Source organism: Microplitis demolitor, chromosome 3 (genome assembly GCF_026212275.2).
Source record: "Microplitis demolitor isolate Queensland-Clemson2020A chromosome 3, iyMicDemo2.1a, whole genome shotgun sequence".
Lineage (NCBI taxonomy): Eukaryota > Metazoa > Arthropoda > Insecta > Hymenoptera > Braconidae > Microplitis > Microplitis demolitor.
The window spans coordinates 2897771-2909538 of record NC_068547.1 but is presented as its reverse complement, the minus strand read 5'-3'; the positions used below and the strand labels follow the sequence as shown (position 1 = coordinate 2909538).

The 11768-nt window shown below is 32.1% G+C and overlaps 2 protein-coding genes and 1 long non-coding RNA gene across 5 annotated transcripts; 1 reads left to right on the top strand and 2 right to left on the bottom strand.

The window, feature by feature from the left end:
• Window positions 1-1250: 1250 nt before the first annotated feature.
• LOC128667476 (uncharacterized) lies at window positions 1251-3285 on the bottom strand. 2 transcript variants are annotated; one of them, XR_008403461.1, is made up of 5 exons: window positions 2709-3285; window positions 2439-2614; window positions 2104-2354; window positions 1653-1696; window positions 1251-1584 (listed from the first exon to the last, which is right to left on the bottom strand). It is a non-coding gene; the product is annotated as an uncharacterized LOC128667476 (long non-coding RNA). The 2 variants fall into 2 exon arrangements; XR_008403460.1 differs by having other exon boundaries at window positions 2713-3285.
• A 1162-nt stretch (window positions 3286-4447) lies between these two features.
• LOC103576618 (putative uncharacterized protein DDB_G0282133) lies at window positions 4448-7662 on the bottom strand. The gene is made up of 3 exons (XM_008556922.2): window positions 7453-7662; window positions 7176-7346; window positions 4448-6733 (listed from the first exon to the last, which is right to left on the bottom strand). Exons 1-3 carry the CDS (start codon window positions 7498-7500, stop codon window positions 5084-5086), a joined length of 1869 nt encoding a protein of 622 aa, XP_008555144.1. The 5' UTR covers window positions 7501-7662; the 3' UTR covers window positions 4448-5083.
• Window positions 7663-8682: 1020 nt separating this feature from the next.
• On the top strand, window positions 8683-11703 carry LOC103576552 (TBC1 domain family member 22B). Of its 2 annotated transcripts, none has more exons than XM_008556813.3 (7): window positions 8683-9079; window positions 9188-9364; window positions 9461-10166; window positions 10251-10505; window positions 10581-10830; window positions 10907-11130; window positions 11198-11703. In XM_008556813.3, the coding sequence occupies exons 2-7, from the start codon at window positions 9285-9287 to the stop codon at window positions 11336-11338; spliced, it is 1656 nt and encodes a 551-aa protein (XP_008555035.1). In that variant the 5' UTR covers window positions 8683-9079; window positions 9188-9284; the 3' UTR covers window positions 11339-11703. The 2 variants fall into 2 exon arrangements, with proteins under 2 accessions (XP_008555035.1, XP_053593686.1); XM_053737711.1 differs by having other exon boundaries at window positions 9162-9364.
• The last annotated feature ends 65 nt before the right edge of the window (window positions 11704-11768 follow it).

The window sequence follows — 11768 nt, the reverse complement described above, 5'->3', positions numbered from 1 at the left end:
TTATATCATACTCGTGTCCAAATTAATCACTTAATAATTATCATTAACACTCCAGTACTCTTTTTCTCCGTATAATTATGCGCGTTATTAATTGCTTAAAACGATACTACGAGATTATAAAATTAAAATTTAATTTTATAATAAATAAAAAATTTATTTATAAAAATGAAATACTGCACCGATAAATACAAACATAAAATGTTTTTATAAATAATCTGTCACACCGTAAATTAAAATATAAATAATTATAATTGATGTTCATATTGTAGGCAATGAAATACTGAAAACAACCGGCCTCGTCATGTGAAATACACCGACTCTACACATTTTCTCTATCCGAAGCCTCAATCCAGTAAATTCCATCCTCCACAACCCCTCTGGGTCCACTTTTGCGTTGCGCATGCGAATTTACCACCCCCATACAGATAAAATATACATATATATCTATATACATATAACTATATATCTACATGTACAATAGCACATAATACACATATAACATCAACCCCTTGTACGAACTTTTGCGTTTCTCTGCGCGCATTCAGAGATATTTCGATCTTCCCTTATTTTTTTTTATTTTTTTTTTTTTTTTTTATACAATTATTTTTTTCGAGAGCACTTATCCATATGAATCTACTAAGTGGTAGTCATACATATGAGAGATGTGAAAAATTGCTCACTTGGTACTCTATTGACGAACCGAACACTCAAGTGTTTAATTTATTTAATTCATATTTCATTTACTCGGTATACAAACTAAACATTGGAGCTGATAAAGTTTATTAGCAATTAGGCGTCCGATTGTACGGCGTGTAGTGTTAGCCAGCAGACACCTGGGAATCATCAAAAATGAAATTTTAAACTGACCATCGGGGAATTGCGGATGACAGAGTACTGAGTATTGTGTTGTGTAGTACGATGGCTTGGCAGTATGTGCATCATGTAGATGCACATGGCATGCACATGATATTATATGAGAGATGAGGGTTGAAATATACTTGAGGAAAATTAAGATTACCCGAGAGAGTAGATATATAGTTTAGGTATTAGGTTTCTCGGCTATCACTATATCGAGTTGAAGAGTCTGACGCGGTAGATTCTGTTATGGAATGCATTTCAAGTTTAACGAGTTTTTACTTTGACTTTATGAAGCTCGTATAACATTATTTACTCACTAAAAAGTTTTTAAAAAAACAAAAATTTTAAATTACCGAAGACTAAGTAAATAAATATTTATTATTTTATTTCGTATCCATGCCAAATTTAATCTCTTTGCATCACAGAACTTCAGTCTTTATTACTCGTATATAATAAATTGCCATGTGAATTTATTTTTGAGGATTTACCAACCCCAGTTATCATTGCGGGACTTTTTTGAAATTGTTTTTCCCACGTCTATTTCCATACCTGTGCCGATGTATGTGAATTCAATAAAAATAGCTGGCTGTGTTGTTATTTACCAAATAAACTATGGCTTTGTGTGTATAAGAAAAGTCTTGGGTTCATTTGCCAGACGTTGAAAAACTAATAGAATATACAGGAGATGAAACGACATCAAAGGCCATCATACCCGCGGACGATTTGCTAAAGGGCAAAGATAAACGGTGATTGAAGAGTAAATTATATATGCCTTTTAAACTCGTGTACTTCACCTGTGAAAGCTGACTCAACTCGACATCAAGATCGCCGCATTAATCTGAAAATTAATATTGTAGTTAATGAAAAAGGTCAATCATCTACACATATATCCACTCATATATATGTCGGTAGTTTAATGTTCGGAGCGAATATACGAGCGTTGAGAGTACGTTTTACTGTAAGGTTTTTTGTGATGATTTTTAAAAAAATGCATTGTCAGAAATTCGTATGTACAAGAATAGAAAATAAGGGAGTGAATAAGAGAGAAGAAAAACGCCGGAATTAGAATAGATATATAGAGTGAATAAAATGTAAAAAAGAACAAAGGAACAAGTAAGGAAGAGAACAGGAAAGGGAGAAATTTAGTTGGCGTCGATGCAGGTCAGAATCGTTTCCCTCGACTAGACCCGGATCGGTAGCAAATGGGTAACTTGATTTATACGAGTGTTTTCGTATTTCGCTTACCGGATGTGGCTAAGGAGAATGGAGACATTTTCATTGATTTCTGGTTGTTGCATTTTACAGGTATTGTCATATGAATTACTCCCCTTTTAACAGTCAACATTTAATTTACATTCCCTAGATCCACGGACGAAATACTCTGGCATTACTCTACAACTACATTATGATAATACGGAGTAAAATATAAGATAACAATAATGGCGTTTGAATTTATGGATAACGTAAAATGCCGGTAACCTCGGAGCGATGTTTATCTAGATGTATAAAAGCTTCAAAGTTTAAAATGAAACAAGTGAAGAAATGTTTCGTGCGATCTCTGCATTTATTCTTTATTTTACCTTTTTAGTTTTTATTATTTTATTTTGTTTCACTGGTTGTCTTTCACGCTTCGAATGGTGAATTGAAAGCGATTGGCAAGTGGGGAGGCAATAACACCGCTTCGAAAAACTTTTACGTACTATCGTTTTGCTTGGTATTATCGAAATGTATGAGAGAGAACGGGATTGTTGTAAAACTGTAAAACAAAAATACTCTATTTTATTTTTTTTTCATCGCTTTTCACATTTATACACATATATGTCTATAAAATAGTTGACAAATAACAATACCTACATACACATATGCATATAGTTGACTTCTTCTGCAATGACGCCAGTATGCTAGCGCCTACTTTACCACGCGACTTCCCACCCCCTCGCTGCTCTTTTCTACTTTTCTTTTTTTATTTTTATTATTACTGTTGCTATTATTATTATTGTTATTGTTATTCTTATTTTTTACCGATGCTTTTTAGGCGCCTTAGGATTTATTCCGGCGTGTACGGGTGGTAACCAGCAAGAGCACAGGCAAGTTTTCGTAGCTCGGTCCTCTTTCCCCCATCGTCTTGAAACTCTCTACTCTAACGGTGGTTCTGCACCCTCTCACTCTACTTCTCTCCTTGGCAATGCCGTGGAAAAACCACTTCGATCGTTATTTGATTGCCCGTCTGCAACTACCACTCCTTAGTTACCAGGAAGGAATTTTTGCAAGCTGTGGAAGAGAAGAACCACGCAAATGCATTGTCGTTATTCACGTTTTTTTTTACTCCCACAGTAGGATAATGTACCAAGTCATTTTTTTATTAACTTTTTTTTTTACCAATTCGCCACCACAAAAGGTACTAATGAAAAATGGCTAAATGCAAATATTTCCATAGATTCATTGAAATAATGGCTATTTAATTTTCAGTCTTGAATAACGCGTACTTCTGAAAGCTTATTTCTTCAAAGAAAAAATTTCTGATTTAAAGTTTTAACAAAAAAAAAAAAAAAAAAAAAAAAAAAATAATAATAATAATAATAATAATAATAATAAATAATATTGAAGTTAGTCGACGTCTAATAATTTTTTGAATTTATTCAAAACGATAAATTATAAAAAAAAAAAAATATTTAAAAAAATTGCACTTATAGTTTTTAAAATTTTCTACATGTGCATATTTTTATTTTTATTATTTTTTTTTTTTAACTGATTTGTTAAAAAAAAATCAAAAAATTGTTAATTGTCTACTAACTTCAGGATAATAATTGTAATAATAATAATAACAATGAAAATTTAAAATGGACAGAGTGCAATTAAAGTAATATAGAGATGTAAAATGTCGAACGGCTGTAATAAGTCACGCGGCAGATAAAGTACTTAGCGGATTATACCATTGAGCTATATTTTAATAATTGATGCAAACGATTTTAAACTAAATTATACTCTCTTTTTTTATCCAATTATTATTTTCAATTTTTATTATTGAATTGTAATCTATATCGTTTATTGTTTATCGCACTTGCACAGTCAATGGATATTCTGTTAGTCATGCGTGAAATAGGATTAATGTCACGTTATTATGGCCAAGTAGTGAAATAGAAAAGAGCATAAAAATATTAACAAAAATAAACATAAAAAAAAGTAAAATGAATTAACAAACTGGAGAATAGCAATAATTGAATTGGAGCGTAAAAATTGTTGACGTCAACTTGCAAAGAGAACGTATCCATGAGCTCTGAATAATTCTCAAGCCAACTCTGTTGATCTATCAATACCTGCTGTTCTTGGCTGCTAAATAAACCAACCTACATAATGCGCTCGATGCAAGAGACCGAGAATGTGGATGCGACTGATGAATAATAAGAAAACTTGAGAAAATACAAAACTGTACAAAAAGTTATAAAAAAAAGTTAATTTAACAGAGTGTACTTTAAAAGGATCCTGATGTCTCTCAATACAGTATTTCTGTCGTATGTTCTAAATGTATTAAAGCATCACCCACAGTTTACATATATCTATATATACATTTATATATACGCTATTGCTTGCTCTCTCGGATGTTCATCGAGCCGATAATGACTGGCTAATGGTTCTAACTCAATCATTAACTCATTATGGTCGCCTTACTTGGCTTTGCTCGTTGATCAAGTCAAAGGGTAGAGAATATTGATAAAATTTTAATTAAATCCTCTAAATATTTTTTTTTCTCCAATTTCTTGGCGTTGATAGCTTGATCATATAATGGCGCTCACCTTAGCATCAGTATATTAGAGAATGTAATTAAATTTAATATCGGAGAATCCAATAATTGTTGATTGGCTTATTTTCTCATTCCTCATAATCACTTTCCAACAGCCGCGCATACTCAGCAATGATTATGATACATCGTAACGTTTTTGCATCTCGGGTAAGCTCCGTCACCGACAAAGATAAATCAATTTATGATATTGAGTTATAACTTTTCAATCTATAGATAACTTAATATATTACTTGTAAATACATGACGTATACATTTATGCACATACCGATTTTATAAAAATATGTTATGAAATTTAAGTTTAATTTTCGCCGCAGCTCAATATAATTTATTGATTAAAAACCATTATTTTAAACAGTATAATTTAAAATATCTTAATATAGAATATAAATTAAAAACTAAAAATATCTATTATTATTATTATTATCAGGAATTTTCTTCTCGCACTGGTGATGGAGATACATGGGGCTGTTCAATTGTCGATTCATCACCAGCACTTTGATCAATATTCTCAGTGGTAGCTGGGTATATTTTTTCACTGGTAATATTATCGACTTTAACGTCAGTTTGATTTTGTTCAGATGCCGTAGATTTAACGTCTGGACTGGAGACTCTTTTGAGAGCTAAATATTCTTCAACTGATCCTGTCGGTTTACTATTATCCGGCTCAATAGGTTTTTCAACGATGCTAGATTTTTTAACAGACTCTTTGCTGCTGGGATTACCGGCATTATTATTATTATTAAGTTTAGAAAGCTTTTGTCTTTCGCGCAAACGTTTTCTTATTTCCGATTGAATTTTCGACTCTTTTATAACGCTTTGTACATTATCTGTCTGGTAATAACGAGTTGCCCAGGTTTCACTAGAATCAAGTGATGAACTCTCGGTCGAATTGCTTTCGACAGTACATTTAACTTGGACTTTGCTTGATTTACTTCCCAACGATGAATCTATTTTATCTGTTTCAATCTCCTCCATGTCGTCTGAGTAATTGTCTAAGTCTATTATTTCATCGTAATCATGCAATGCTATTGAGTTAACACTCGTGTTATTACTTTCATTAAATATTTTCGATGATTCATTAATTTTCGACTTTTCTTTATCACTTGACTTATTACTCGGCACTTGAGTTATCGCCGGCTCTTGAGCTTTGTCTACAGATTCTCGATTAGTACCCACCGGATTTTTATTATTAACGTCATTATCTTTATTACTTTTATTAATATTTAAAGTATCTGCCGATGTGCTTTTACTCTTTCCATCATCATCATCTTTACTCTTTATCAAATTATTTTCATTATTTATAATTTCATTATTAATTTCAATTTTTTTACCATTAGACTGACTGATATTATTTGAATCCTCGGGTTCGCTGTCGCTAGACAGTAAATTTATAGTCGGCGTTGGCTTTACAACTAAAACCACATCTTCATCTTCATTTGAATTTAATGTTAAAGAAACAGCTTCATCAACTCTACTCCTGGTGGAATTTTTGTCTGTCTCTTTATCATTACCGCTGCTATTAACCAAATTCGTATCAACTAAAGAAATATTTGCTTGATTAAGTAAACTATTAACACCCGTCGATATTTTAGAACTCGATTCATTAGGAATAATATCCTCCTCTTTTCTAATTAAAGCTCTAATAGCACGCGCCCGCATTTCTAGCTCCAGTAGATCGAGAAGACTTTCCCCTTGCTGAGGTTGACTTTTGCTCGGCTCTTTTTCATTTTTAACTTTAACTGAACCCAATGCCTGCTTACGCCCGGACTTATTTTTACTGGAATTTGTTTTTGATTGTTTATCGCTACCAGTCGGTTCTTTTTTTATTTTTTTACTTTTTGTTTTGATACTTTTAGATGCCGGTGCGCTGTCTTTGTCAGCTGGCAGTTCACTGTCAGTTAACCAAGCCTCAGTATCAGAAATTATCTCTAATGAAGGTCCTGAGTCATCTGACTCACTGGTATTGGAAGAATCAATCATCTGCTTACCGTTTAATATTGATATTATTCTTGACTTTGACATCCCGCATAATTCATTGGCACACAACTCCTCCAATTCGTCCATATCAATTTTCTGTAAAATTATAATTAATAAATAATTAAATAAAATAATGAGTGTGAATTCAGATAACAATTGGCAATTATTAATTTTAGAATTTTTTTTGTAATTTCAATGATACTGATATTATCCATGAGTGTGAATGTAGCAGGCATCAGATTTACAGTTATTAATAAATACAGTAAATAATTAATAAAACTAAATTAAAAAAAAATGCGCATTTAGAAAATTTTCAAATCAATAAGTGCATTTTTTATAAATATTATTTTGTTAATAATTTACTCTATTTATTTATAATTTTAAATTTGTCTGACGTTTAAATAAAGTTTTTTAAATTTTCTTAATGTGCATATTTTTAGATTTTTTTTTAAATTAAATTAAATTGTTGAAAAAAAATTCGAAAATTTTTAATTGTCTGCTAACTAGAATCAATATTGTTTATCTTAAATTTAATTACCTTCAGTGTTTGCGGCAACATCATTTTTATTTTTTCAGTTTTTACAGACATAAATAATTGATGTGACAGTTCTTTTCGGTTGTATAAATAATCTTTTATGGGCTTCAAAATTTTATCATCAGTCTCGTCGTCTGAAAAAGAAGATGTGCTGCAAGAACTACTGGAAGAGTCCTGAAAAAAACAATCAATTAACCAGTAATTAATGACACACGATCAATTAATCAAATTATAAACAAATAACATGTGAAAAATACATGACAAATATAAATATAATTACCGCATTTTTTAGTGAAAATTTTTCTAACCTCACGCGCTTCTCGTTCATTTAAAAAATTAAAAACTATGAATTATTTACAAAAATAATAAATGGCTGTTTTTATTATTATTATCACAAAAAATTAAATGCTGTTGTAAACAAAGTAAATGTGCACAGCTATATATTTTTTAATGATAATCCCATGAGAATAAACACACACACACATCTAACTCTTGCTGTTTAAATAATAGCCACCAGGTGGCGGCTGCTGTAAAAAGCGCGCATTTGTAAAAAGTATAAAAAAATGTTTAAAAATTACTGTCATTTCATATATTCGCGCGTAAAATAATGAAAACAGTATTAATAACACTCATTTAAAGTCGAAAAATACCGAAGTTAGGAAATTTTTATTTTGTTTTATTTATTTGAGCTGCACTAAGATTCTGAAGTTTTTAAAACAGAGCAGATATAAGATGTATGTTATTTAAATTTAAAGAGAGTTCCCAAATAGCAGAAAGACAACTTTAAGATGTCTTTTAAAAGGACAAGACAATTTGTTTTTCGTTTTGAAGTCAAATAAACAAATGGTACGGATGTTGGTCCTAGGGGTCGTAGAAAATTTGACTTCTTTTTCCCACCTGTATAAAGTTGACTTAGTTCAGGAAGTTGTATTGAACTTACCTGAGCAGTTATTGCCCTCTAACTTCATATTTTCATTTTTTTTCCAAGATTGTCGCTGAAATCCGTATTTTGGTCCAATTTGGCTCATTTTTGAGGCCAATAGCTCTCTTGCTAAGACTTCATGGCTTTCATTAATTACTGTTATCATTTTTCTTGTGAAGGGGGTCACCCTGAACGCGCCTGAGCACTTGTCGCTCTATAACTTCATAATTTGATATTATTTTCCAAGATTATGCCCCTGAAATCAGCATTTTTGCATATATTCATATACATGTATAAAAATGCAAGTACATACTTGTTCACATCATTAAATGAGTATGTTTTCTACGCAAAAAAATTCATAACAAATGAGTTATTCTTGTCAATAATGATTGTTCATATTTATGATAAAATCAAAATAAGTAACAAAGAGCACGGCAATTAAATGACGATTGTGAATGTAACTGACAAGCGGGAATTTTTTAAATTTTTTAATAAATAAGTAAAATGTAAGTTAAATAGCTGCTCCATTTACACTTGTGATTGGAGATGACAATTGCGGGTTCAAGATCCACCGGTGATGGCAGCACTTGCTGCTACAAATTGCGGGCTGTTAAAACTGCCACACATCAAACACAATATATATACATATATTAACAATAAGACACTGCACTATATATATATAACTTAAGTATTTTTTTTATTTACACCCGAATAATAATATTCATTGCTAATTAATAAAAATACTTTGCAGAAATAAATAAAATCTTAAAAAAAAAAAATATCTAAGTGTCGTTGATCAAGTGCTAGTATTATTATTTTATTTGAAAATAATTTTCGTACGATGACGTGCCATGTTGTCTAATTCGCTGTTATCAAGTAATGACAGTGTCCTTGTAAGAAAGTATTTAGCAATAGTGAATTTTTAAAAAATTCAAATAAATATAAATAAATAATGATAATGGTGATATCTAAATTTATATAACAAGTGAGTATATTTTTTATCATCAACATAACCTGCTCAGCAATGTCACTTTTTTTTTTTTTTTTTATTAACACAATAATGATAGTGATTGATTTTATTATTTTATGACAGCCACAACAGACGTTACAAGTATGAGGTGCTATCGTGACCACATATATAAATATTACGAAATATATATGATGAATATATAAATATATATTTTTGCAATATGGAAAATCGGGGCTATCGAAATCAAGTTAATAATCAACAGTCGTTTTGGAAAAAAAATGCACGAGCTGTTCCAGGAAGGTATACATATTTAGTATATATATAATATATATGTACAGTTATATTATACCGGATGTTTAAATAAATTCTTTAACGCATGAATGATAAATTTTACAGGCCGAGCTTGAAGCAGGACAACCGTCAGTTGAAAATGTCTAGCACGAGTAATATACCTGGTGGTAATGGAGGTGCGATTGGTGCTGGTAGCAGTGCCGCGTCTTTTAGAGACTTCCAAGAGAGTGTCGATGATGCCTGGGACTCGGGTGACGACGAATTTTGTACTGTTTCTGATGTAAAAATATCTAAACGTGTAAGTCAGTCTGCTGCCATGAGTGTCATCAATAGTCACCGCAGTGGGGAAGGTCGCAGTGACAATTTAACGAATAGTTCAAACGATTATCAGTTGGGAAAAACCAAGGAAATAATACCAGAAGAAAAAAGGATGGAGGCGCTGCAGAGATTGGCTGTCCAACCGCTCCACCTTCGTAACGATCGCACCAGTGCGACGACGGCACCCGTATGTCAACCGAACCGTAATAGATGCAATAATTTACAAAGCGAAACGGAGTCTCAGGTTAAAGAGAAAATAGTATGCTCGCCTTATCGTGGAAACTCACATTTTCCAGGTAGACCACAAGCTTTCAGACCGTCCTCAACTCCCTCGAGATATTTTGTACCATTTAAAGAGCAAGACGGTGAAAGCAAAGTTGATAAATTTAAAAGTCTATTGGACGCTTCGCTGCTTAATTTAGACGAGTTAAGACAATTATCCTGGTCTGGAGTACCAGCTAAATTACGTTCCATTATTTGGAGACTTCTATCAGTAAGTTCACTGCTAAATAAAAGCTTATTAGTTTAAAATTATAAATAGTTATGGTACATAAAATAATAAATGTTTATTGCTCAGGAATATTTGCCAGTTAATTTGGAAAGACGTCAGCAAGTGTTGGAACGCAAACGTTCGGACTATTTAAATCTCGTGAAACAATACTACGATGTTGAAAGAGATGAAGCTTTTCAAGATACATATCGACAAATTCATATTGACATTCCACGAATGTCTCCGCTTATTTCATTGTTTCAACAAAAAACAGTCCAACTTATATTCGAGAGGATACTTTATATTTGGGCAATACGACACCCCGCGTCTGGTTACGTCCAGGTATAGATCCAGGATTACTCAACCCTACCCTACTCTACTCCCCAATCATTTTAACACAATATTCTTAATACCCAGGGCATGAATGACCTGGTCACGCCATTCTTTCTGGTTTTTCTCCAAGAAGCTTTGCCAGTATCTGCCTGGCAAGATCTTGAAAATTACGACGTCGCCTCACTGGAACAGAAACAAAGAGATATTATTGAAGCTGATAGCTTCTGGTGCCTATCCAAGTTCCTAGACGGTATTCAAGACAACTATATCTTTGCTCAATTAGGTATTCAACACAAAGTTAATCAGCTTAAAGAGCTCATACAGAGAATCGATGGTAATTTTTTTGTTTATCATAGTTTTATATTTTTAGCTCTACTAATAATAGTTATTGATGTTTCTGCTTAATATAGCGCCTCTTCATCAGCATTTACACCAACACGGCGTCGATTATCTCCAGTTCTCTTTTAGGTGGATGAATAATTTATTAACCAGAGAAATACCTCTTCACTGTACGATACGTCTTTGGGACACATATCTCGCGGAATCTGACCGTTTTGCGTCTTTCCAGTTGTATGTATGCGCAGCTTTTCTTCTCAGATGGAGACGTCACCTTCTAGCACAGCCCGATTTCCAGGTTACTGATTTTTTTAAATTTTTCCACGCCACTAAATGAAGTATATATTTACCTTAATTTATCTCAGGGCTTGATGCTGATGCTGCAAAATTTACCAACACAAAACTGGACAGACTCAGAAATAGGCGTCCTAGTAGCGGAAGCTTACAAACTTAAATTTACCTTCGCCGATGCACCGAATCATTTACAAGCCCACGATCCCAGGTGACCAACTCTCAACACGCACTCAGTTGACCTGAGCGATAAAGCTGTCGTATTGGCCAAGTAAAAAATATCATTATCATCATCATCATCATCATCTTTATGTTTTATTCCGACTCGGATAACTAGCCAATCGTTATTCTAATTGCGTGCCGTCATAATTTTTCTAAAGAGTAAAGTTTTTATTGATTATTTTATTGATATTATATCATCTATTGCCGTTTTTATATTATGCGTAAAATTGGATAATGAATTTGATATATCAATCCAAATGTGTTATATTTTTATGTATAATCGTGTTGTGGTTTTAAAATGTTTTATAATTACCACGGTTATATACTATATATGTAAATCAATAAATAATATTGTCGTTATTGTATTATTAATATACAAACAAGACATAGGATAGATTTTATATATATATAACAATAATAATA

Coding starts and splice junctions, on each gene's coding strand:
- LOC103576618 (XM_008556922.2), bottom strand. CDS start 7,500: ATGAACGAGAAGCGCGTGAGGTTAGAAAAATTTTCACTAAAAAATGCG. Junction 7,347..7,452: donor AATTTTCACTAAAAAATGCG/GTAATTATATTT, acceptor TGTTTTTTTCAG/GACTCTTCCAGTAGTTCTTG. Junction 6,734..7,175: donor TGTTGCCGCAAACACTGAAG/GTAATTAAATTT, acceptor ATAATTTTACAG/AAAATTGATATGGACGAATT.
- LOC103576552 (XM_008556813.3), top strand. CDS start 9,285: ATGGAAAATCGGGGCTATCGAAATCAAGTTAATAATCAACAGTCGTTT. Junction 9,365..9,460: donor GCACGAGCTGTTCCAGGAAG/GTATACATATTT, acceptor TAAATTTTACAG/GCCGAGCTTGAAGCAGGACA. Junction 11,131..11,197: donor TAGCACAGCCCGATTTCCAG/GTTACTGATTTT, acceptor AATTTATCTCAG/GGCTTGATGCTGATGCTGCA.